This window comes from Pteropus medius, unplaced genomic scaffold, assembly GCF_902729225.1.
Source record: "Pteropus medius unplaced genomic scaffold, Ma_sr-lr_union100, whole genome shotgun sequence".
NCBI lineage: Eukaryota > Metazoa > Chordata > Mammalia > Chiroptera > Pteropodidae > Pteropus > Pteropus medius.
The window spans coordinates 7911914-7939184 of record NW_024354500.1 but is presented as its reverse complement, the minus strand read 5'-3'; the positions used below and the strand labels follow the sequence as shown (position 1 = coordinate 7939184).

The 27271-nt window shown below is 44.2% G+C and overlaps 1 protein-coding gene across 2 annotated transcripts in view; it reads right to left on the bottom strand.

Annotated features, from left to right (window-relative positions):
- The window catches only part of GABRR2 (gamma-aminobutyric acid type A receptor subunit rho2), a 33555-nt gene extending 8908 nt beyond the window's left edge, over positions 1-24647 (bottom strand). For both annotated transcript variants that reach the window (XM_039853164.1, XM_039853163.1), the window contains exons 1-6: positions 22528-24647; positions 15306-15412; positions 3701-3768; positions 2417-2640; positions 1562-1644; positions 1227-1367 (exon numbers count right to left, since the gene is read on the bottom strand). In XM_039853164.1, the coding sequence (XP_039709098.1) occupies positions 1227-1367; positions 1562-1644; positions 2417-2640; positions 3701-3768; positions 15306-15412; positions 22528-22715 (811 nt within the window). In that variant the 5' untranslated portion in view covers positions 22716-24647. The remainder of the gene's footprint in view (positions 1-1226; positions 1368-1561; positions 1645-2416; positions 2641-3700; positions 3769-15305; positions 15413-22527) is intronic.
- Positions 24648-27271: the final 2624 nt, after the last annotated feature.

Below are 27271 nucleotides of genomic sequence, written 5' to 3'. Positions count from 1 at the left end.
AAATGAAAAAGGAAATTGTGTGGCAATACCTATCGGAGTGAAAGAGAAGAGAGAGATGAGGATGAGCACTGTGGGCATAAAGTGAAATAGCTTGAGCTGTTCCAACACCAACACAGCCTTGCCTGGGCTCACTCTTATCCATCCAGTGTTCGATATTGTGGACAGAGGGGTGTGGATGGGGGCAGGCGGACAGGGAGATGGTGCCCATCCAGGGGCAAATAGTAGCACAAAAGCTTCCCAGGCTTTTCAGAACTGGGACAAAAGGTAATGAAGTAAGAAGCCCTCTAGGTCCCATTGCTACCACAGAGCTGTCATGGGTTGAATCGTGTCCCCCAGAAAGATATGTTAATGTCCTGACTCTCGATATTTGTGAATGTGACCTTATTTTGAAACAGGGTTTTTGCGCATGTAATCAAGGTGAGACAAGGTCATCTTGGATAAGGATGGGCCATAATCCAATGACTGATGTCCTTAAAATAGAGAAATTTGGACATAGACACAAAGAGACACCACCATGTGAAGACGCAGAGACACAGGGAGAATGCCATGTGACAATGGAGATAGAGATTGGAGTGATGCAGCAACCACCAAAAGCTAGCAAGAGGCCAGGGAAGATTCCTCCCAGCATCCTTCAGAAGGAGCATGGCCCTCAGACTTCCAGCCTCCAGAACTGTGCACGAATAAATTTGTTGTTTCAAGCCCCCAGCTTGTGGTACTTTGTTATGTATGACAGTCCTAAAAGATTAAGACAAAAGCTCATAGTGAGATTAGAGAAGAGCTGAGAAATGGATCCTCTCCAAACTTCAAACATGACCCAGGGTCCAAGATGAGATCACACAAGCATTAAAAATGAATGCATAGATCTAAATATAGGTAATAATACATTGCCTTGGCAAGCTATCCAATCCATATTGTTAAAGCGAATGAATCAAGTTACAGAAAACCATGTAAAATATGACCTACTTTTGTAAAATTACATAATTAAAGCAAGATGTCTACAGAGCTGTTTGCTAAATTGTGAGGAATGATTACCTCTGGCTGTGGGATTTCAGAGGGCAGCAACTTTTTCACTCTCCGCTTTTAAGCGCTATTTCTGTTTTGGAGGACTATAAATTATTTTGATAAGGAGAATGTATTTTCATTGGGAGGGAAAAGGTTAAGGCTGAAGAAGAGTTCTAATGTGTTTTCTTCCACATTTGAATCAAACCATGGCAAAAGTTAGCTACCGGTGCTGCTGTAGAAGGCCAGTCTGGAAGTGGTGTGAAATTTCTGAATCAGAAACTGAGACAGGGAGATCTTTTCATCTGTTTTCAGGGATTCATCTCCATTCTTCCAATACAGCATCAGATCTTCATCTGTATATGCGTCTTTGGGGAGAGGAAAATTAATTTGAATCTTTTGCTTCTGATGCAGTTTGAAGCAACAGAGAAATAATTTACCAGCCTAGGAGGAAACAGGTCTTAACCCTGGCAGGTGGTACTCAGTCTCATGGTTACTAAAATGACACAAGGTCAGAGAGGGAATAAGGCAAAGATCTGTCATTAGGAATACTGATACTTACAGCTTTCCAGCTCCAAAGAACAGGTCTGGGAGTCCAGGGGAAAGTGGCTGAAGTCCATGTTGCACATGGCAGTGACCGTAATCCTAGACAACCCAAACATGCATGTTGGCTTGTACAGAGAGTTACTGCTCAGAATAAGGAGAACACACATGTGACCAAGTGCCTCTGCCTCCCCAAGTGTACTTCAGAAGTCTGGAAATCCAGGCATCTAAGTTACAGAACCTTAACTTTTAGAGTTTTGTCTTCTGTAGAAGCACCAATAATTGGTGCTCTGCCTGGATCCTAGCTACTGAGGGTGCTGACTGCTAATGGCTCACATCTGCACCTGTCTCTGTCTCTTATCATTGGTTTCATCCAGCCTCCCCCAGAGACACCTGGGAGGTTATGCCCCCTTCACTCCCCTACCCGAGGCTATCAGCATCTAATTCTAACAAACTTTACAAGCGAGCTAGGAAGATGTAAATGAGATTGTATAATTATTCAAGTTAGCCCCAAAGCCAATATACAACGGCACTCAATAAGCAGTAGCTATTGTTATTTTTTTTTAATCTTTATTACCAGGAAACCAGTATTATAGGTTCTCAGGGGTGGAAGGTACAGAGAAGGTTATTGTCTCCCGCAATTCGTTCAGGCTCAACTAGTCTCCTAACCCAGGCTTAAGATCCCCGATGACAGAGAATTCACGAGCTACTAGCCATTTCATCATAGAAAGTTCTAACTGGCATGAGAAGGCTCATACCATCCCATGTAGTCCACAGACCCAACCACAGTGACAAACTCGTCGGGGCCAAAGAGACTAACCACACATATTAGAATGGCATTGAGCAAAGAAACCATGACCCCATGGGCAGTTACCTCATGCTGTACAGCACATGCCCATCCGGGAACACCCTCAGCATGATGTTGTCAGTGGTGGTGTCATGGGTAAATGACCTTTTGGAGTGAACAAAGAAGACGTCGGGGACCCAGATCTTCTTTACCAGTCGGCCATCAAAGGTCATGCTCTTGTTGCTGGCACTGGGGAAGGCCAGCCTCTCATCCTTCCAATAATGCCGCAGGTACAAGGTCATGGTAAAGTCCTGTGGGAGCAAAAGAAGACCAGACAGAAATGGCTTAGAAAGCTTCCTTCCTTAAAATCGACCTCTCATCTGCTGCTGTAACAGACACCTCAGGCTCAGCCTTCGGAGTCAAAAGTGATAGTTCTGCAGCCCTGCCTGAGATGGCAGAGACAATGGCACTGCTGTGACAGGAAAGAGAATGGCTTATTTTTGTGTATCATGAGTTTGGAGCCAGGAGACTGAGCAACCTATCCTTCCGGCTTTGCAGATTAATACTGCAGCTGTGATGCTGACAGCCTGGCCTGGGGGTCAGCAGGGTGAGATCTCCCCAGAGCCCTGTTCCCTCTCACCTAGACATTAGCACACATGGCTTCTTACTGGCTAACATTCAATTTCAGCTTAGTGGACACTTCTAGAAACTAGACAGTCAAGTGTTCCATTTAGGAGGGTTTTTCTATCATCGGATTTGTAAGATCTTTGAAAGTAGAATTGTGACTTGCCCACCACGGAATCCCCAGGCTCTAGTTTAGTGCAGGCCAAGGCACGTAGTGGGTACTTAATAAATATTTTCAGGATGGAAAAATCAAGGGGATGGTCGAAGAGCCTTCCCTCACCACCTGATCTTGCTGGGCACTGCCAAGGAGAGTGTAGGGGAGCTATGCTCACTGAGGGCACTGGCGATCAAAGAACGGCAGAATTTCCATCTGAAAACGTCCACCTCCCACTCTCCTCCAAGTATGTATGCTTCATCAAACCACTCATATCACGTGAGGAGTATGTTCAAAGGATAAGGTGCTGGGCCTCACTCCCACAGACTCTAAATCAGGAAGTCTGAGCCAGGGCCCAGAAATCTGCATTAAACTAACTCCTCAAGTTATTTTTACCCATGACGCTTGAGAACTCCTGCTCTAGACTTTACTGCCCTTGGGCCAACTTCCAAGGCCCAGCTTCATTCCTTCCAGCTCTGGCTCTGCCCACTCAGGCACAGCCTGCACCAATGCAGCCCTGCCAGCCACACGCTCTCATAGAAACTTAGCCTCGAGATCCCACACTGCAGGCTGCCGCCAAGTGTTCTGCATACCATGTCTACTTCCGAGATGCTGTCCAGGCTCTCCACCTGCACGTCCACACCCACTGGGATGGCAGGGCCTGCAGAAGGGCAAAGATAACTGGTTAAAGGCACATTCCCCTCCACCACTGGGCTGGGAGACCATCCCAACTCCCTTCTTGGGATAGCCTGACTGAAGCAGGAGGGAGGCAGTGGTTCAAATTCCGTGAGGGTTTTCTTGCTACTTCCTGATGTGTTTGTTTCCTGAGGGCAATGACTGTCTGCCTTACGTGCCTTTCCTGGGCCAAGGTGATTTTTAATCTCTGCCTGCTGCATGAGTCAAAGAGCTGGATTCCTATTGTGTAGTCTCAGGGCTCTCTGTAGGGTAGACGTATTAATATTGTGCTAGTGTTTGAGTGGAGACCCTAGTCATTTGTCCTCCTGTGACATCTCAAAAGGATAGAATGAGAGACCAAGAATAAGGCCTAAGAACCTCTAATGTGGGCTTGGGACACCTGCAAGCCCAGGGCTAGATTCATTCAGTCATTCAAGCCCCACCTACACAGTACCTAACAGATAGCTGGGGTCCTGCCCACTAGAAGCCTTTTACATCGTGTGAGATGAGATCTCTTACATGTACTGTTAGATCACAGTGAAAAACAACACCATACGGAATTTTGAAAACTTCAGGATATGTCATATGAAAAGTACGAGAATACATAGCACAGAAGGTCGGCACTCAATTTCATCTGGCCAGTGATGAGATTTCTAAAACTGTGTTTATCTGTGGGTTCCTGTTCTATTTTTTGGTCTGAGTGATGATCACATTGGTGGGTTCACTTTGTGATAACTTAGTGGGCTTTACGCTTACAATTTATGTGCTTTTTTTATATGTATGTTATGCTTCCACAAAATGTGTGGTTGTTTGGTTTTTTTTTTTTTTAGATTTTAATATGTATTTTTTAAAAACTGAGAATGGAGGGAAAAACAAAAATCTATGTCTGTCAAACATATTAATGAATGCTATTGCACTCACAGGCAAGAACTGTTTCTGAGAGGGTTAAGTGGCAGCTGAGCCAGGCATCCCAGGGAGGGACTTGTCCAGAGGCCAGGCCCACTGCCCTGGATCCTCTGAGCCCTAGCCCGGGAATGCAGGACCCCAAAATCCTGACCCATAGTGGTCTGAGTAGGAAGAACCTTAAGGTGGCAGGGGAAGTCTGGGTCTTAGGGAATGAGATGGACTGTAAGGGACCAAGACTTTGGCCATGGGCAGAGAGGGAAGATCAGAGGTGCTAACATGAAATAGAAACCAGAAAGCTCAACGCTGTTTCCACCCAAATACAGGTGTCCTCACGGAGGTGGCCCAGGGCATTTGATGGGCTCACCGACTCCCCCCGAAACTCCCCCATAGGCTTGATAATACCTGCAATCCCACCATTAAAAATTTGCTTTTTGGGCTGATCTCTATTGAATAGAAGCATTTTATTTATTACTGGCGGGATTTAGTGGCTATTTCCTGTGTTCTTAAACATGAAAGCAAATGAGTATAATGTTTTATCTTTTTATTTTTACTTTTTCACCTCTCAGAGAAATCAGGATGTAAACTGGTCTTTTTATTTTCCTGTGTTCCTCAACTGATAGCTTAGGCCAGGGCCCATGAGAAATCTCTGCTCTGACAGCAGTATGGTATTCTCTTCTTATTCCAGGCTCTAGGAATGCTTTAAAGGTGCCAGAAGCCCAATGTTCCATGTGGAGAGGAGGACCTCTCCTGAGGGCTGAATAGTCTGCCTTTCTCTCCTGAGGGCCTTGCAACACAAGGGAGGGTCTGCCAATAGCCTGGCTGGGGCCCTCTCCCAGTACCCAGATCCCTGCACTCCTGCATAGGGCTGTGTGCTTCTAACATTGCCAGTGGGGAAGTGTGGTGGGTTAATCTCCTCATCCTCTGGACTCTTTGTTAGCCTGAGATATTAAAACAGCCTAGAGTCCAAGCTCTTAACCCCTGATGGCGCTGCTTCTGTGGCAGCTATGCTGCACTCCACCCACGCACCATGTGACCTGCCATATCCGGTGTTTCAGGAGCCAAAGGAAAGAAACGATAAAGGCATCACCCTCTTTGGACCCACTTCCCGGTGGTCTTGTTTTCAGATAATGCTCACAATGTTTGACCAGCAGCTGGTTTGGGCTAAGGACACTTTCCAGATAAATATATCAGCTTGCTTGCTACCTGTTACTGTCTCTCTGTTCTCAGGGCCCGCCTTGCTCTCCACAGCTCCAGCCACCCTTCTAAGAGAAATTTGATAAAGCCTGTGAGGGTGACATCAATGCTGGAGTGCAGGCCACGTTCTCAGGGAAACTGGGCTGTTGGGGAGGTAAGCAATCTGTGTGTTCAGGAGGCTCCAGCGCTGCATTCTGAAGGACTCACTCCTAAGCTAGAACAGAACCAATGGCCCTGCCCTCTTTGATCCAGAAGCATGGAGCTGACCTTTGCCTTTGACCTGCCCCACAGCCAAAGGCTAAGGCTCCCTGGATCTACTGAACTCTGCATTTTGTGGTCCTATGTAAACTGTTGGGGGAGGTATTTTTCAAGCAGAAGGAACGTGGTCTTTTTACTTCTTCCATGAACAGTTTTATGTTTTGAGTGAGACTGAGTCCTACCAGGTATTAGAAAGAAAATAGTTAAACTAATGAGGCATCCATGCCTTGGCTCATTAACATAGCTGTGGGTTTTTCTGCTTTCAGAGAGGGATCTGGTGAGCCAAATAGAAGTCGCTCGTGTAATTTCAGGCAGTATGGCCAGTGAGGGGACAAATTCAAGGCAGCATAAGAGAAATACATGTTTAGCCAAGGGCTTTGCTTGTTCCTAGGCTTTCTGCCATTATTTCTCTTCACGTGGTCCTGAAAAGAGCACATTAGGAATTTATCCATTTTTTGAAATTAAGACATATGTCATTTCTTCCCCACCGATGCTTTAAGAATGAATATGAGATAGAATTTTCAGACAAACTAAAATTGAGAGAATTTTCCAAGAAGCATCCTGCCCTAAACAAAGGCATTTTTCAAGCAGAAGGAACGTGATCTCAGAAGGAAAGCTGGGCATGCAAGAACGAATAAAGTCCAATAAAAATGGTAAATATATGCATAATTGTAAGCAAACATTGACTACATAAAATGCATTGTAGGGTTGAAAAACTAAATGAAAATACACAACAAATATAACATTTAAGGAGGGAGGGATTTAAATGGTTTGAAAGTGTCCCGAGGTCATTGCCTTGTCAGGAGAACAATAAAAGTTGCTAATTACCAAACCAGTGAGATAAGCCAAGGGATAAACCATGTTGTTTTCTGGGAAACCACCAAAAAATTCTAAGAATATGATTTTCAAAACTAAAATAGGAAAGCCAAAATAGAAATAACCAAAAATAATCAATCTAAAAGAAAGCAAGAAAGGAAAGAAAGAAAGAAAGAGAGAGAGAGAGAGAGAGAGAGAGAGAGAGAGAGAGAGAGAGAGAAAGAAAGAAAGAAAAAGGAAAGAAAGAGAGAGAGAGAGAGAGAGAGAGAGAGAGAGAGAGAGAGAAGTTATATTGAAAGATTGTTGTTGTTGTTGAAACAGGCAGTGTTGTTGTTATTATTGAAAAGAAAGAAAGAAAGAATATAGAATAAATAAGTTGGACAATAAAAAGGACAGGGTAGGATGATAAATAAACTAAATGCTCCCATTAACAAACAAATATTGTCTAACTTGATAATTCAGAAATGCTGAGAGTTTAAGCATATATTTTTCAACAGAAATGTTAGTGTAAATTGGTGTATTTTACTTAGCCCAGGTGGAAGTTCAGAGTGTCTGGCAGTGGGGCAGGGTTGGGCCCCGACTAGACAGGTCTGTTTTTGCATATTAAATTTAAGAAATTTGTTCGCTATCCAGTGGAGCCTCTTCTAGACTTTAACAGCAATTGGAGTTCAGGTCACAGATCAGGCTCAGGAGGGAGACTGAGAGTCCTCATCAGCTTAAGCGGGGGCAGCTGGTTGTGGGAGGGGCTGGGTGTCTGCAGGGAGGAAAAGGGGCCCAGGGACCTCAGAGAAGGAGCCAGGGAAGAGCTATCACAGAGACCGCAGGGGGAGGGAGTTTCAACAGAGGAGGGCGGCCATCCGAGAGAGGTCAGGGAGGCTGAGGCCCAGGAAAAGACTCCTCATCACGACAAGTGCCATGGGGCAGGAGCAGGTGATAAGTAGGAAGTGGAGACAGCTGGTAGAGGAGGGAGAGTGGAAGAGTTTACAGCAAAAGGAAAATGGACACCAGGGCACAAGACATTTTAAAATCTCACTTCTAGAAGTCTCCTTAAAGGTCAGTCATCCAGTAGTTTTCAAACTTGAATGTGGATCAGCATCACTGCAGGGCTTGTAAAAACCCAGACGCCTGGGCCTTCCCCCAGAGTCTCTCGTTCAAGAGGCCTGGGGTAGGGGCCCAGAATTACATCTCTAACAAGTACCCAGCGATGCTCAAAGAAGCATATGAGCTAATGTTTCCTACCTTCTCTCCTAAATTCATTCCTTAGACATTTGAATTTATTATAGAAAGTGTTCCCCTGTATTCTAGAAGCTGATATGGGGAAGGCACTACAGGCCTAGCCAGTGCCCCAACCTGCCCCTGGTCACCGACTGGGTCCCGTTTCTTGGGCTTCCCCAACTCATTCAATCTCAACCCACCCAACATTGACCTCTGGGTTTGCCACTCCAGGCCCACGTTCCACCCTGCTCCCCCCTGCTCTGTGCTGAGGAGCTGACCTGTATGGGCAGCGCTAACATTTGCAGGCCCACCCCTAGGCAAGAGTACAACTAGAGGCCCATATGCCATATGCTTGAGTATCTAACGGTTATAAGAAACTGCAAAGTGACATACATCTTATCATATTTCTTTGAAAAATACACTTCACATAAACCCAGAACACCAAGTCCAACTTCAGAACTCAGACTCCTCTGGGCCAGCACATGGCAGGACAGGGCGAATGGGCCCCTCTTCTTCTACCCACAGCAGCACCCTGCACAGAGAAGAGCCTCTTGTGCACATGGACACTCCCGCCCATGGATCTCAGCTCCATCCAACCCCCTTCTGACAGCCACCCTTCAGTCACCTCTCAGAACCAGATATGCCTATAGACACAGAGCAGTCCCCGTGGGGAAGGGGCCTAAGCAGGTACTGGAAGTAGCTCAGGGCTATGTGGACAGGTAACTCTGGGTCCCTGAACCTAAGTGTAGCCTAGAAAGGAGACCCCAGGTGGGCACACTCACTTGGCTCACAGACCGTACCCTGCCGACAGGTATGTTGCCATGGCAGGGTCCCCTTTCCCAAGCCCAAGGCTGCTGCTGACAATAGGCCCTTGCCCTCTGCCGTCTGGTTGGGCTCAGCCAACAAAGGTGCCAGTAGATGTCAGAAGGCAGGAGGAGAGTGAGAGGAACTGATTCTCTCCCAGAACACTCCCTTCAGGGTGACCGGTGACAGCCCTCCTTCAGAAGCCGAGGCTCCTGTCTGTTGGGGTGGCCCCTTTCCACAGCTCTAACTCTTTTCTAGATTCAGGTAAAATCTGGAAAAGATATTCACTCCTCCCGCAGTTCAGGCCTCTACTTGGTAGTGGCTCTGCTCTCTTCCAGCCCTCTGGGCTTCACTTCAGATTGTTAGTTTCCTCGAACCCCGCCCACACTTCAAGAACAGACCATTAAACTCTCCACACTTGCCCCTTTGAGCAGGCCATCTATTTCAAGACTGTTACTTTACCTTTTCCAATTGCTTTTCCAGGTCTCCATCTCAGTGAATGGTCTTCCTCAGGTCAGACACTTAGGTGTCCCAGGCTCCTCTGATTCTATCAGAGGCCATCTCCCTCCTTAGCACCTCACAGACCCACCCCTCCCCCACTTCTTTCTACAGCCTTAGCTTAATCTCCCATCAACTCTGGTCTGGACCATTGCTGAGGTGGTCAGCCATTGTCCAGCATCCATTCTTAAAGGCTCCAGCATCCTGCGCACAGACGCAATGTGAACTTCCTAAGGCACACGTCTCATCCTGTCATTCCTCAGCCTGAGCCGTGCTGCTGAGAATCCAAACACAGCACGGCCCTCGTGGAGCTGCCCTGCCCTACAAACCACACTTTCCTCTCTGTGTCCCCTCCCTATGTACACATACACGCGCGCGCACGCGTGCCCACACCTGACATAGTGCAGCCACACAGAGCCACTCACATGCCCTGACACACCCTTATCTGTGAGCACCCTTCTCCCTGGCTTGTCCTCCTTTCTCCGTCCTCTGGGCTCACCCACCATGCATCTTTCTAGACTCTTTGTGAGAATTACCTCCCTGAACGAAGACTTCTCTGATCCCCTCTCTTGGGAGAACTGACCACTCTCTCAGTTCCCCCATCCCATAAGTAGAAGCGTCCTACATTGCTTCTGCAACACTTGATTGCACTTAATCATTTATGTTTCCCCATCGACTGTTAGCTCCTTGAGAACAATCTATTGTTTCAGCCAAAATAATTGAATGTAAAAGATTCCAACAGCATGAGCTTCCCAGGCTAGCGTGGCTGCTTGGCATTTCTCTTCACTGGCTCCTTGGGCAGTGGTTTCCTGGAGCCCATGACCATACTTGGCTGCAACCACGACCAGCCCCTGTTGTGCCCACCCCATGGTTCTTGACCTATTCTTCCCAGCAGCTCTCGCAATTTGATATATATATATTTTTTAATTATTGGGGTGACATTGATTAACAAAATCAAATAAGTTTCAAGTGTATCATTAAACAGTGAGTCTTATATATATTGTATTGTGTGTTCACCACGCAGAGTTAGATTTCCTTCCATCACCAAATATCTAACCCCTTTTACTCCTATCTACCTCCTCCCTCTCCCATTTCCTTCTGGTAACCACTCATCCACTGACCATGTCCATGAGTCTGTTTGTTTGTCATGTTTATTGCTTTCAGTATTACAATGGACTATTACTCAGCCATAAGAAAAGATGAAATACTGTCACTTGCGACAACATGAGTGGATCTTGAGATAATCATGCTAGGTGTAAAGAATCAAACGGAAGTTGAAAAACCACAATACCACTCATATGTGGCATATAAAATCGAAAGCAATAATTTGACATTTTGATTTGAGGGTTTTGTTAACACTGGTCTCCCCAACAAGAGCTGAAAACTCCAAGGACTGTGGCTGTCTTGCTCACCCTGAGACCCAAGTGCCACTGACCTTGCCTGACACATAACAGCTCAGGAAAACACATATTTCTCTTAAGAATAATAGTGTTTTGGTTGGAGAACCTAACCTACTTTGTTGCCACCATTCTTCCTGAGTATCCTGACAAATTCCTTGGATATAATCAAAAGAATCCATGATGACACTACATTGCCCCTTTACCTCTCATGTATACAGTCTGAATTAAAAATCAGCCTTGGGCTAGTGGAATTGTAAAATAGTACAGCTGTTGTTGAAGAAAGTGTGGTGGTTCTTCAAAAAGTTAAACACAGCCACAATGCAATATACATATGACTTACTGTTGAAGTGTACACTTGAAACTTATTAGATTTTATTATCAATGTCACCACAATAAATAAAAAAATAATTTAAAAAAATCAAACATAGAACTACCATATGATCCAGCATTTCTACTTCTGAGTATATACCTAAAAGAATTGAAAGCAGGATCTCAGATATTTCTACACACACATTAATAGCAGCATTACTCACAATAGTCAAAAGGTGGAAACAATCCAAATGTCCATTGACAGAAGAATGGAAAAACAAAATGTGATGTAATCATACAATAGAATATTATTTGGCCTTAAAAAGGAAGGAAATCCTGTCACATGCTACAACCTGGATGAACTTTGAAGACATTATGATAAGTAGATAAGCCAGTCACAAAAGCCAATCAAAAACTGTATGATGCCATTTGTATGGGGTACTGAAAGTAGTCAAATTCATAGAGACAGAAAGTAGAAGGGTGGATATCAGGACTGGGGGAAGAGGGAAGTGGGGGGCTATTGTTTAAAGAATACAGAGTTTCAGTTTAGGAAGATGAAGTTCTGGAGATGGATGGTGGTGACGGTTACATGACACTGTGAATGTGCTTAATGCCACTGAAGTGTACACTTAAATATGGTTAAGATGGTAAATCTTATGTTATATATATTTTACCACAACTTTTTAAAAATCAAATTTTAATTTTTAAAAATCAGCATGCAACATTTCTTTTAGCAAATGGAGAAAAACCCCGGGCCTCTGGAGGTTCCTCTAACCAGGACACACCATGGAACCAGGCAGCTGGGAGCTTAGACAAGGTATTTGTGTTCTGACTGATCCCTGGGATTATTAGGAAGCTGCTAGATTTTTAATCTTTTCTCTTTCCACACTGAAAAGGTCATCCAAGGGGTATCTAGTCTTAGACCAATTCCTCTTTATCAATTACTTTAAAATATCAATTCTTAAGAAAGTCTCTCTCAGAGAAAAAAAATGTAGGAAGAGAAGACATACCCCGCAAACATTGGGGGAAGTCTCTGTTCACCTGGCCCGCTTGGTATGTGTGGGTGCTAAGGAGAGAGAGGTGTAGGCTCGGTGTGGTTGGAGCAGGCTGGGCCCAGGGGCCTGGCGCAGGGCTGCCCCCAAGGAAGGAGCTCCTTCTGTTACTTGCACAAAGTCATCTATGTGCTGTCTGCCAGCCTCCTCCCTCAGAGACCCACTCAGTCCCTGGCCAGTGCCTCCTGCCCAGGAATGAGGTGCTAGATAGAATGGGGACCCTCAGGAGCACCCACAAGGAAGGCTTCTTGGCTCTAAACCATCTCCAGATGCTTCCAGGGATTACTGGTTATCACAATCATTGGAACCACAGGCAGTGGGGAAGCCCCTCCTGCAATGGCCCAGTCCCACCTGCTTGGCCAGGACTGCTGGAGTCACAAACCTCGTTCACGGGCTTATGGGGGCGTAGAGCCATAGCTCTTCACTATGTGCTCCCCTTCCTCTCTTTTAGACAAGTGACATCTGGACACCCAAGAAATGCCTGCAGGGGATAAAAGGTGCCCAGAGGCCCAACTGCCCTGGAGGAGAGCGTTGGAAGGAAGGAGGAGGGGCCCCTACTCTGCTTTGGTCACTGAGATCTTGACAGCTGATGTGTAAGAAACTCAGGTCTTATCACGCACCTGCTAGGGTGACACCTTCTTCCCTACAGCTTCCCTCAAAGTCAGAGCCTTCCCCAGACTCAGAAGCTTACTCAGGCAGGGCAGGGGACTATCCTGACCCTTGACGCTCTCGGAGAGCCTGCCCACCTCTGGGCCCAGCAGTTCATGGACCAGGGCACAGAAAGTCCAATTTTCTCCTCAAACATGGCTTGAGGAAGGAGCACCCTGACTGGGGCTGCAGCCTATTGGAGATTCTGTTCATAGCCGAGTTTTCTGGGAACATGGCAGGACTTCACCAGCTGTTGAGGAGGGACATTTTTATGAAGCTTTCAGTTTTGCAGCTGACATCACAGAAGAAACCCAGTTTCTGCCCCCCAGTTGTTCTGTGGCCATCACTTAAACCCCTGTACCCCAGGTTCTTCTTCTGTAAACCCAAGGTATTGACCAGGTGACTGCTCAGGCTCCTGCCAACAACAACAGCTTCCAGTAGAAAGTTACAACACATAGTTCAGAATATCGCCCACACCCCAACACATGCACCTGCCCCACAAAACTGTGTATTAGGTCAGGGCCACGATATGACTTTTGAGGGCCCTAGGCATTTTTGCTTTCATGGGCTTCTTCTTCCATTAAAAAATATTTTAAAACATTTTATAACTGTATTGGGATAAAGATGAATATATTAATATTATATATTAAAAACATTTTCTTCTCTCTAAAATTTCATTTTTTCCTTCTGATTTTAAAATAAATTAAAATATTTTGGGAGGCCCTTAAGAGTATCATTTGTGAGCCCTAGATGCTATGCCTATTCTGCTTAATGGATATGTTAGCCCTGCACTGAGGGACATACTGGTAGAGGGGACAAGAAAGAGACCCAAATTGGAGGAAGAGTCGAACCTCAGTAGCAGTGTGACCTGAGTCAGTCACTCCACCTCTCTGTGCTTCAGTGCCCCCGCCTGGGTATAATAATGGTATCTACCCCTCAGAGTACTTGTAAGGACTGAAATATGATCGTATATGTAAGTACCTTGATTGGATTGGTTCCTGGCACAGAGGAATCACTATAAAAGTGTTCGTTGTCATGAAAGCTACTGTTTATTGTTGTTCTAGCTACTTAGCTGAATCTCTGTATCTTAACTAACACCCTACAAGAAAGGCAAGGTGAGCTCCCTGCTTACACAAATGTCCGACTTGGACTTTCTGGAGCAAATACAACGATCTGAGAACTGCTTTTTAAGGAAACTTTTATTTTCATAAAATTCCTTGGTGGTATTATTCATGGTGAGCCTCCAGGGAACCAGAACTTCCAGAGAGGCAGCAGCCTCCTGATCTGAACCAGCGGTGATGAATGAAGTACCTGGGCAAGAAGAAGAAGCAAGGGCTGTGACCTGCTGCCTACTTTTATCCCCCTGCTCAGCAGGTGTCAGAGCTCAGAAAATGGAATGGAAGGCTTTGAGGCCTTTTAAAATACAGAGGCCTCTGAGATAATTTAATGTCTTAATTCTTTAACAGACAAGACACACAGAAGAAGGCCTGATAGATGGGTTTTTCTAAGGGGATGTGAATGAATATGTGCCAGGGGCTTTACATGCATTATCTCATTTAATCCCCACAACAACCCCAGACGTAGGGGTTACTATCCCCATTTTACAAACCAGCAAACAGAGGCCACTAACTTGCCTGCCTGTGACCCCTACTCCTTCCTGCCTCCCCAGGAGAATTCCGGGACCTAAGGGAAGATCAAGAGTGGAAAGAAAGGGAAATGGAAGCCGGCCATTTTGGGTCTGTCCTGGCCAGAGTCCATCAGCTGAAAAACTCCGGGCCTCAGTTTCCCCACATGCATGAAGCGGGAATTGGCCCATACCTCAGGCATGTTTCTGCTCTCACCCAACTCCCTGCATGGTTGGGCAGAGCAGGCGGCTGACTCCTTCCCTAGCCTTCCCATGGCATTTCTCCAGTTTCTGGAAGGGACAACCACCGACCGTGCCACCCCTCCCTGACCCCAAGAGCAGGGAAGCTCCTTTGGGACCAAGTCTGCAAGTGGACTTTGTAAGGGGCTTTTGCAAAATGGTTGTTGCTGCGTTGGAAAGCAGGCGGCTCCTCAAAACCCAGCGAGGCATGGGGTGGCTGAGTGGGAAAGCCATTTTGTGTCCAGACTCTCCCTGCTGGCTCTTACTTTTTTCCAGGAGAGGAATGTTGGCAGCAGTAGGGCATGTCCTTTCTGAATATAAACAGCTTAGTCACCACCAATCAGCTCCTCTTCAGTCAAGACCCCTCTCCACTCACTTCCTTCCAGCTCTTTTCTCCTTGGAAAAATTAGTGACTATGGGAGCGAGTTGGGCTTATCCTACTGTGAGTGAGAAAATCAGGGCCCCCAAGAAGGTATGTGCCTGAGAGAACTGAACAGAACAGCAGCAGGTAGCCTTGGGGACAAGGCCCTACCAGACCAAGGGGAAGACGCAATCCTACCTCCAAAGGCAGGCCTCATGGTGAAATCATGATCCTCCACTCTGAGAAGAGGCTGAGGCTTTCCTTTCCGGATTTTGGTCACATCGAGGTTCTTCTTATATAGGTGACTGCAAAGACAAGCAAGATATTTTTCCATTGGCCCCCAAGGCATTGAGTGAGATTATCTGGGGAGATTACTTCTTGTAAGAACTATCGGTTAGGCATCTTTTCTCCATCAGATATCAGACTGAGGGACACACTTCCCCACCACCTCTCTCTCCCCCCAGGCCCTCACAGGCAGACAAACCAGAGAACCAGGACCTTCCAGAGCCTTCCTAATGCAAATACCTCCCAGGCAGGACACCATTCTACCTTGACAAGCTCTGAATCATCAAAAATTATGATCGGATGACAGTTTCTGGGTTGAATGATGGAGAATTAAAATGTGCAGGTTTTTTTTTCTTTTTAAACATTTCTTTTATGTTATTATAACATTGATTTTGTGATAAATAAAACTCTGAGACAAATATAAAGTTTTAAAGTGCTGGTATTATCCTAGTCAGACCTGATGCTCCTTCTATCGGTCCAATTGGCAGCTGTCTGCAGAATTCACCCTGGTGCAGAGCTTCAACCCCCAGGAGAACAAACAATTCACAGCCAGCAGGGATCAAGGCCAAGTTGGGGACAAAGTTGCTCCAGCCACCCACGTGGAAGCTGGGGCTGGAGGACCCTAGTTCACTCTCTTTTCTCTAACCCAGATGACAAAGGAGCAATTCTCTCCTCTCCATTCACAATCACTATTTCCAGATCATTTTTTTTCCCTCACCACAACCACATGTAATCCTAAAGCAGTAAAATCCAAAATATTCTAAAGCAATATTCTACTGACAGGATTACCACTTAACAAAAAAAAAAAAAGAAAAAAGGAGGAGAGAGAGAGGAAAGATAGGGAGAGAGGGAGGAGGAAAGAAGAAAAACAGTAGAGGAAAAAGGGAGAGAAGAGGGAAGAAGGAAGGAAGGAAGGAAGGAAGGAAGGAAGGAAGGAAGGAAGGGCAGGTCATTTGGACATTTGGGTCTGAAAGAATGTGAGATCTAATTCTTGACAGAAAAAAGTAAATAACCTTATAAGAAGTCAGTGTTACCATAATTTTTATGATGTGTAGGCTATTTAGGTTTTCAGAGGTAAACAAAGATTTTTCTGAGTGTTTATTAATCATTTATATGCCTCTATTTTATTCCCAGTGTTCTTGTTACATTTCATTTATTTTTTTAAAAGAGCACCAAGCATATTTCCTGTTTAAACTCTGTAAGAGAAAAGTAACAGGTTTCCTCTCTTGAGGTCTTGTTCTCTGAGACATCTTCCTATGAAATCCTTCTTAACTTTCATTCTCTACCAGCTCAGCTCAGATGGTGTCATTCAATGGGAGGTCTAAATCTATGCTGATCAATAAAGTAGCCATTAGCCACATGTGGCTATTTAAGTTAATCAAAATGAAATAAAATTAATATTTAGTTCTTAAGTTACACTAGCCATACTCATGTGCTCAATAGCCACATGTTTCTGGTGACTACTATGTTCACAACTGCAAAAAGTTTTATTATTCAGTGCTGGTCTAAAGGTTGGCCTGTCCCCCTCACCCTCCTCCCACCCAAGAAGGAGATTTCCCTATAAGCTGGGGCTTCCGACCTTGTAGCCCTACTCTTAGAGCCACTTGGCCTGGCTCCAGACCTCCCAATCATTCCCCCACTTCCAGTGAGAGCTCTGCCACCGACCGTTTCTCTCCATTCATTTCCTCCTATCAACCTTGCGGACGTCAATATAAATATGGTCAGATGTCCCATACTCTGGTTACACAATTCCTCGACTCAAATTCATTTGCTAAACACGTTTCTATGAGGCACACACTCTGTCCAGATACTGTTCAACTCATGGGGACAACAAACATTCACTGCCTTCACAGGGCTGATAGCTTTGTGGGGGAGATAGACAGTAAACAAGTAGGCAGTTAAATAATATAACTCCAGGAAGTGCTGAATGCCATAAAATATAAAAAGCAGAGTGAGGAATAAGAGAGAGGTGGGTTGGAGTGGAGGATGGTCAGGGAAGCCTTCTGAGACCTGGAGTTGAGGGAGAGAGCACACCAAAAAAAGAGCTGAAGAAAGTGCATTCTGAGAGAGGGAATATAGCATGTATAAATGTTCTGAGGTGAGTCTGGCTTGTGAGGAACAGTAAGAAACCAGTAGGCTAGAGAACAGCAAGGAGAAGGAATGAAGTAAGAAAGGAGGTGGGAGATAAGGTCAGGGACCAGATTATGAGACCCTCATGAGTGTGAGCCTGAGTGGGGAGACGTATGGAAATTCTGAGAGAGGGAGTCAAAAGGTCTGGTTTAGGACCTGATGAGATCACTTGGCTAATGTGTAGAGAAAACTAGGAGGGCAGTGTAGAAATGGGAGACCATTGGGAAACTTGCTGAGAGAACATGGTGCCTGGATTAGGGCAGTGGTTTGAGGTCGGGGTAGGGGGCGTGGGATAGAGAAATGTGGCCAGATCTGAAAGAGGTAGAGCTTCCACTCTCACTGGTCTCTTCTTCTTCCTGCTGATGGATTAGGTATGGGATATGAGGGGAAGAGAGGACCCAGGTCTAGGATTTGACAGCTGGGTGAATGGTGGGGACATTTCCTGAGAAGGTAAAAACTGAGGGAGTGGCATATTTTGGGGGAGGGGGTTGCATCTAATTGATATGAGTCATTTTGATTTCCAGATGCCTGTGAGACATTCAGGAAGAAGGTGAAAATAGGTTGGGGGCAGCCAGGAAGGCAGGAGCAGTAGCAGTGTGTTCACTTCCTTCAGGCTCGTAGGTACCTGAGCCAAGGCCCTGAGGGCTGGCTTCTCCAAACAGGGAGGACCAACTTCTGCCTGAACCTTGTCTTTCAGTTCAGGACACGCGGTTTCTTCCTGCCTCTCTGACAGCCTGTTCCACCCCGTAAACGCCAGTGTCCCCAGGGCCCTGCCCCAGCCACCTTCTCCTCTCTCCTTGCACTCTCTTTGGCAGGCTGATCTATGTTGGTAGCTTCAGTTGTGATTAACATGCTGATGATTGCTAAATCTATGCCCTCTGCTCCAGACCGGTATATCCAACTGTCTGATTATCCCTGCTTGAGTATCCTATAAATATTTAAACTGATCACATTCGTACTTTGGTTTAGGACATGCTGAGTTTGAGGTGACTTCGCTCAAGGAGAAGTGGGCATTAGATTGACATGGGGGAAGGGAAGAAAGGGGTGTGGCTGAAATGAACAAAATGAGGCTGCAGAGGTAAGCAGAGACCAGGCCAGCACAGCCTTAAAGATTGAGTTAAAATGTTTGTCTTTATCCAAAGGCAAAGAGAAAACACTGAAGGCTGTTGAGCAACTGGAGGAAGAAGCCATGATCAGATTTGCTTTTAGACAAGCCCATTGTAGTAACGTATCCAAGGAGAGTCCGATGTGACTTCTTCCTCCCCTTTAGCTGAGATATGGGAACGAAGTGCACTTCCCTTGAAGCATATATGGTCACGGTCCAGGTGCTTCTAAGGAGCTTCCACTCGCACCCATCTCTTCTTCCAGAAGTCAACAGGGACCAGGTTCCCAGCGCAGTGACCGCATGAGGGGCCAAGTTCAGATACCCCAGTAAAGCACCCTGGCTGGGGACGTGGAGGAAGAGCTCAGCCTCAAGGCTTAGCAGATCACGGACATTAAATTTTGAGGGCAGCACCTCGCTGCCCCTCTGTCTCTCAGGCAGCAAATCCCTCCCAGTCTGCAGAGTCCCCACATCCATTTAGAGGAGAGGATTAGGGAAGCAGAAGTCCCAGAGGGCCAGTACCCCAGCAAAAGCGAGGATGGAAATCCCAGTGTCTCTAATGAGAGCCCAGAATGTATTTAAGGGTCCACTTATTTAGTAACTCAAGCCACTGATATCCTGAGCCTTGGGCTAGTTCAGTGAGGCAGACACCCTCGATTCATCCTCCACAGGAGCTTGGCCGGCACAGCCGGGACCCCTTGGCCCTCGGACCCGGGGCCAGATCCAGGGGCCAGATCCCACGTCCCAGCGCTGCGGGGCCGCCGGAACCTCCAACTCAGACTCGGGAGGGGTGAGGGGTGAGAGAAAAAGGAAAATGTGCTCACCACGCCTTTGAGAAGCAATGCTATAGTAGTTTCGTGTTGACATTTATTTGGCAGCAATAATAGCAATCATAATGACCAACCAGGTCACATAAATTGCCTCCTCATTGAACAGGCCTAGCGCTGCCAAGTCACCTCATTTTCCCAGTGGGGAAGGTCTCACCACCATCCCCTTTTGAGCTGGAGAAACGAGATTCAGAAAGATCAGGAAACTCGGCGACATGAAGGGGAACCGCAGAACCAGGGCCTAAACCTGGTTTTCCTGACTGCCTGACCCCACTTCCTTCCCAACCCCACTTCCTTCCTGGGTCCATCTAGGAAGGATGCGGGTCACTGGGTAGCAGGAGAGCAAAGCTGCTCCTGGATCCAACGCAAAACAAGGAGGATAGCCCAGGGCAGGTGGCACCAAGGGGATAGCCAATGGGAAAGGAAACATGGAAGGGGACCCCAGGCTTCTGGACCGGGGCAGAGCCCAGACTCCCAGAGCCCAAAGTTTGCTTTATTTTCAGATCTCAAGGGAGAAAGGCCTCTCTTTGGCAGGAAAGCAATCATGTGGTCAGGAGGCTGGCTTAGGCAGCAGGGCAGGGAGGAGCTGGAATAAAGCTGGGGGGCTGCGAGACAAGAACAGAACGGAACAAAGCAAACACCTGTGAGAAAACAAACATGTTTACTAGGCAGCGATTCAATAAACAGGGACATAAAGAGTCAGAAAACCAGAGGCAGTTTTTGAAAAAGCAGCTGGTGGGCAGAATAACAGTTTAGTGAGGGTGCCTTGGCCAGACCGAGGCAGAGAAGGTTTATGGGTTAGAAGAGGTCCTGACAGTATGTGTTAGTGCGTGCATGTGTGTGACTGTATTTGTGAATGTGCTCATATACGTTACAGGTGAATGTGTGACTGTGTGTATGAGATCATGTGTGTGGTATGTGAGTTTGACCATGTGCACTGTGCATGTGACCGGTATATGTTGTGTGGTATATGGCATGTCCGTGTATGACCGTGTGTGTGCATTCGTGTGTGTGTGAGAACAAAACTTCTAAGAAAAGGAGCTATGCTACAGAGATGAAATGCTCTAAGACCATAAGAATCAGTAATTTTATTCCTGTATAAGAGGTAAGTATAGCTTAACTCTTGCATGTCAATAAAGAAAGTAGTTTTTTAGTCAGAGGCTTGGCTGAAATTTTTCACAGACCGGCACAGCTCTGTGACTGTCTGACCACGTACACGCCCTGGTGGATGCAGAAGGCCTAGAACTATGTTCCCTGATGCGACATTTTCTCTATCCTTTTTCTCAGCCTCTGTTCAATAATTATTTTATATTCTTTGAATGTGTATATTCATCTTTTTCATTCACTTTAACAGCTCATGGGATGGAATTCAAGAAATTCTCCTCACTACTAAGGGTTGGATTCCATCATGCAGGTGTTTGGGAATGAAGCTGGGTCTTCTGAGGAGTGACAGAGTTGTGACAGCTGGGATCCTCAAGGATCCCTGAGGGACTTGTGCAGAACCCCAGCAACTTTCTAGGGAATAGACTGTTACAGACATTGCTTTGTCTACAGGCTGAGTAAATCAGAAACCTGTGTTCTGATCCTGTTGAGCCACTAGCAAGCTGTGTTAATTACTCACGCCAATGTTTTGGGATCTGTAACATGAGACGGTGTTTCCCTATGCATGTTGTATGAATCCAACAAGATAGTCCCATAAAGTGTGGTAGGCTCTTGTGTTTATTTTTAGAAACACTGCTTAATTTATTCCCCTCAAGAGTCACAATATCCATTTGCATAATAACAATTCTAAAAATGCTGCTATAAAGACATCTGTTTAAAATGGTCTAAAGCAGAGTTTCTCGCACTTCTTTGGCTGGGAAACCCCCTTGTGATGCTACGTTTATTCACACAGGGAAATTGCTGGACCAGATGACCTCTGAGGTCACTTCCAGTTCAACAGCCTGTGATTCTGGCAAGATAAGCAGGATGAGTCTTCTAGAGCTGCATCTCTTTCCCATCATCCTGGATTTTTATCCATTTGCTCTCTGACCGAGTAGGATTAGGCTCTACAGAATATTTACATCTCTCAGAGCAGTAGTCTCCAAAGCCTAGGCATACACCTGCGGTGGTCAAGATGGTCCACAGGGAAACAGGAACTAGAGATTGTAACTCTTACTTACAGTTAGTTTTTATCTAAAAATAAGGAAGCAGTCAAGCTTCAATTTAATATACATATTTATAATAGTATGCATATGTAATTTGTAATTAAATATACACATATATTGGAGATAGTTTCAAAAATTGTCACTGATAGTGGTGTGTGATTAAAACTAGAGACCACTGACCTAGATAATGTACATTAGTTTATATTCATAATCAGTAGTTCACACAATCTTAGTAGAATGGAAAATGTGTAATATTTCACACTTGGTGTTTATATTTTAGCTGCTTGCTCTTTTCTTCATGCCGAACAGTCCTTATGTCTATATCAGGCCTGGAATTTCAGCCTTTGTACATCAGTTCAAAACAAACTTATTAAAGAACTTTGATTTGTAATGTAATGGTTTTGAATGCAAATTCTGGGCCTAACCAGTATTTCCTGGAAATGTTTCCATTACATTATGAAATGGCATTCACTGTTGTCCACATGTACATTTCTGATAACTTAGCAAATTTCAAATACCTTTTCCAAGATTCAAAACAGTAAAATAAATTCAATACCATTAGAAAGTGATGCCCAATCAAATAATTTAAAGACAACTGCCAGCTACATTTTTAATAGTTGAGGCTAAATTCCCATATATATTTCCCCAAAAAATACTTGAATGTAATTACTTAGCAGGCCATTTATGGTACCTATAGGATGTAATCCTTAGATACAAAGCAGCACAGTCTGAGAAATACAAAAATGTTTTACCTACTAAGCTTTCAATCACCTGCCTTAAATCAAAATGCTTTGGCTGAACACAGACTTCATAATAAAAAGCTCAACCCAGTCTAGCTTTGCTCTCACTGCTTGTGACACAATAGAATACTTGTGCCCAGTGAGAGGCTGCTGCAAGTGCCATCCCTCCCCTCTCAGCCATGACTTTACCTTGGCTTGGGCATTTCCAGCTGCCCTGTCCATCTCCTCTTCTTGGGCTTTCTGCTCTCCACAAGAACCATCAGGCAAAACAAGAACAAAATGAGTCTTGTAAAATAAGGCATTTTGTGAATGTCTATGATGCCAGAAGCTGCTTTCCAGTAACCAGCAGTGGGAAAAATCTCCCTGGGCTTAACCATTGATTCAGTCTGCTGCCTCGTGACCGTGCTTCTTGGAAGGGCTGTGAGGGCATGCCTGGCCAGACTGATTTTCCCGATTTAATATTTGATACTGATACTTATACCATTCTACCCGCCCTACTCCCTAGGACATGACACAAACACCAAAGCTTTGCCCTCCCTGCTGCTTTGTGATTGGTTATTAGTCAACAAGTTTGTCCTCCTGTGAAACTCGGCTTCCGCTTAGTTCTAAAACAGCTTTGGCTAAAACCGTTATATAAAAAAAAAAAAAATTAAATCTCTTGAACATGCCAGCTTTTTGCTGAGATCATTAATCCATCTCTCTGGCTACATAAAACCAGCCTGTCACATGCAGCAGGGAGTCAGCTTGGATTCTGAATGGATTTTCAGGGAAAACTTCTGGACATGGAGATGAGTGTATGAGTGTGCTCAGGAAATGCCGAGTAAACATACAAATGATCTGTTTTTACAAGGTTGTTTTATTTTCTTGATCTAAGAGACTGTGCTTTGCCTATGACCAAGGATGCTTGCTTTTCCCTTGTATACATATCAGATTTTTTTTCAATGAAAACACATCAAATCATAAAATACACTTTGATTTTGAAGGAAAGCATAAACCAAAAAAGAATTCATGATTATGTAAGATCTTCTTCCTATCACTAGCATTAGATTAACTTTGGCCTTAAATCCTAAAATGTAAATGTCAAACATTGTAAATTAGGCTTGATGTGTATCCTAAGATATGGAACTACGAACATGGGAAGTGTAAAGATACGTACAGTTATGTTTAACCTACTGAACCAAAAAAAAAAAAAGTGTTTTAAAACTACTTACTGCTTGCCTGCTGCATGCTGGGAATGAAGAGAAGTTTAATGTGGTAGATGCCTCCAAGATGGGGATGGAGGTCAGGAGAAGCAATAGCTAGAAGTGAAACCGAATTGGGGTTTTTAATATGTAAGAGTCGAAAGGAGCTCTTTGATCATTTAGCAAAATGAGATGACATGATTTGCTTTGTTTTTTAAGAAATTTCTAACCGGGACCAATTGGATCAGGGAAGTTATAAAAACAAAAGAGGATGAGGTCCTGCCCTAAGAGAAGAGGTAAGAGGAAGAGGAGAGAAGACAGAACTTGACTGAGATAGTCAAGTTATTACTGAAGTAGAACACATTTGGTGACTGAATAGAGTAGGAAATAAGAGAAGTCAACAGTGGTATCCAGGATTCTAGTTTGGAGGTAGGACTGGTGATGGTTCAGCCATTAATTGATATCCATTAGAGGTGGACAAGTTCAGTGGGGAGCTGAAATAAACTTTGACTTGTGGAGTTTGAGGTGCCATGGGACCTCCAGATGCCTAGTATGCAGCTGGAGTATGAGCCTGGAGCTTGGGAGAAAGGTCTGGACTGGAGAAATAGATTTTAAGACATCAGTATATGATGGCAGTTTAACCATAGGAAAGGGAGGGATCTTCCAAGGACATAGAAGGGGTCCACGTCCAAGTGCAGAATCCTGGAGAAGCCATACTTTTAAAGGACAGATGGGCTGTCAGAACAAAAGCATAGAAGAACTAGCGAAGATGTTGACTATGAAAACCAAAGGAGAGTTTCAGGCAGAAAGGTGGTCAACAGTCAGTGCTGCCAAGAAGCGAGGACCGAAAACAGGTTGCTGAATCTGGCAATCAAGGCCTAATTACAGTGAGTTTAACAGGAACTTGTGAGTGGGACTAATTCAATATGGGGACTCATTCGGGGGTTCCCAAACCTGGCTATTCCTCAGAATTATCCAGGCAATTTGTTTAAAAGCCCCACTCCTGCCAAAGATTTAATGGGGAAGAGGCGAGGCCTGTTGAAGTTCCTTTCCATAGATTGTTCAAAAGACCTCTCTTTCTTTCTTCCATTTGGAACAAGTCTATAAAGGACTGGCTGGAAGCCTTGAATTGTGCCAGATGTTGGTTTTCAAGAAATATTTGTTTCGTTGCATTCTAGGTGCAACTTTAGGTCCTACCAATTTTTTAAAAACTCTTATTTTTAGTAGTTCGATTATGTGATTACAGCAGGGAGAAAGCCACAGTTGGAGATGGAATAACTTTTTTTATAACAGCTTTATTGAAATATCATTCACATACCATTAATTCACCCCTTTAAAGTTTTTTAGTATATTCTAAAGTTGTGCAACTATCCCCTCTAATTTTAGAACATTTTCATCTCCAAAAGAAACTTGATACCAATTAACAGTCTCTCACTATTCCCTGCTCCCTTCAGCTCCTGACAATCACCAATTTACTTTCTTTCTCTATGGATTTGCCTATTCTGGACATTTCATAAAAATATGTGGCCTTTTGTGTCTGGCTTCCCTCACTTAGCATAATGTTTTCAAGATTTATCCATGCTGTAGCATATATCATAACTTTATTTTTATTAATAGTCCATTATATAGATATCCATTTTATCGGTTGATGGGCATTTGAGTTTCCAGTTTGGGGCTAGTAACAACAATGCTGTGAGTACTCACGAACAAATTTGTATGAACATGTTTTCATTTCTCTTGCATATAAACCTGGAAAATTCCTGGGTCACACGGTAACTTTAATTTTTTGAGGACTTGTCGAACACCTTTCCAAAGTGGCTGTACCACTTTACATTCCTACCAGCAATGAATGTAAGCTCCAATTTCTCCATATCCTCCCCAACGCTTTTTATTCTAGCCATCATAGTGGGTGTGAAGTGCATTTCCCTGACTAATGATGTTGAGCATCTCTGTGTATGTTTTTGTTCATTTATGCATCTTCTTTGTACAAATGTCTACTCAAATCCTTTGCTATTTTTAAATTAATTAGTGAGTTATAAGATTTCTTTAAACTTTCTGGATACATGCCTCATCAGATGTATGATCTGCAAATATTTGCTCCGATTCTGTGTTGTCCTTTCGCTAAGTGGTGATCTTTGAAAGTTTTATTCTGATGAAACGTACCTCCTTTTTCTTTGGTTGCTTGTGCTTTTGATCTTGTATCTAAGAAACCACTGCCTAACCCATGTGATGCCTAACCTATCACAAAGATATAGTTTCCTTCTAAGAGTTTTCTAGTTTTTGCTCTTACATTAAGGTCTTAGATCATTTTGAGTTAGTTTTTATATGTGGCGTGAGGCAGAGGATACGTAACTTTAACATCTGTCATTTCTTATGACAGAGGATTGGCCCCTGTGGCTCAAACTCAGAGCTGTGAGAAGGCCCCAGTAGCATTTGCTGAGGTCAGATTAGGCCAGAGAACCAGGTGGGACTCTAGCCACACAGAGCCTTGTGTCCTACACATTCCTACACATTAAGTTTGGGCCTATAAGAGCAATGGAGAGATGGGATCATATCTGTGCATCAGAGAAGACTCTGGCTAGTGTCAGGAATGGGGCAAGACTGGAGATCTGTTAGAGGTTATTGCACTAATTCGGAGGAGATAATGGCTAATTAGGGTAGTGGCAATGAGGATGAAGAGAGATAGAAAGACACGAGAATGTTCAAAGATGTAGAATGGACAGGAGATAAGACCAGATGACATAAATAATACCATCTTTGGTCAAAACAAGGTATGAATAAAGTCACTGGTTTTATTGAGCAGCCCATACTAGTTGTGAAGACAACTGTTAGGCATTCCAAACACTTCTGAGCACTGTACAGCCTCCCACAAAGGCTTTCGTAGTACACATTTATGTACACATCATTCTTTGTCAAAAGCCAGGTTTAGTGCGTGCATTCGCCTTTCATATATTTACCTGCAAGTAATAAAACAATATAGGCTTTTCGGTACTTCAGCCTAGGTTTCTGCTCAAGTCTAAATGTACGAGGTTTGCTTGTTTATTGATTCTGGTTTATAAAAATGGGGTCTCAAAATACCAGAAAGTTTATTCATAGTTAAAAATAACAAAAAGGTTTCTTATTCTCCTGAAATAGGAAATTTTATGTTTCCATAGTCAAAATAATAAACAATTTTTCAAGTTTTAAAAAATTAGTTGAGAATTTTGATGAAATTTTTATTTCAGTGGAATAAAAACAATAAGCAGCATAAAAATGTGAAGTGCTACAGAAAAGCCCCACAATACATAAAAATTGAAAGGTTTCATTTGTTTTGAACAGTTATAGGTGAAAGAGACATTATTATTTTTTCAAATATGCTATTTTAACTACCTTGGTGTGTAGGCATGTGCTATGTTGGCCAAAGAAAAAGTCACAGAGTTACCAAAATCTGAGGACTGGGTAAAGAAGTCCTAAGCCTTTACCTACCAGATCATACATCTGTGTTGACCTTATGCTGTTGTAATTAAGGGGTTAAGGTGGGGCTTTAAAAATAATAGTTTTCTGAAGAAACCTATCAGGTGAGATTGAAGCAAGAATGGTCTCCAAAACCAATTTTGCTCATTAACTCTACAATGGAAGTCAGATTGACAACTTAAAGATTTTTAAGTAACATATGAGCTGAAAGAGGACAAAAAAATATGTCACTTTCAGATATACGTGTCAGGTGCTAAAAAAAAAAACCCAACACAAACAAGAAGGTGGCCTGTCAGTGA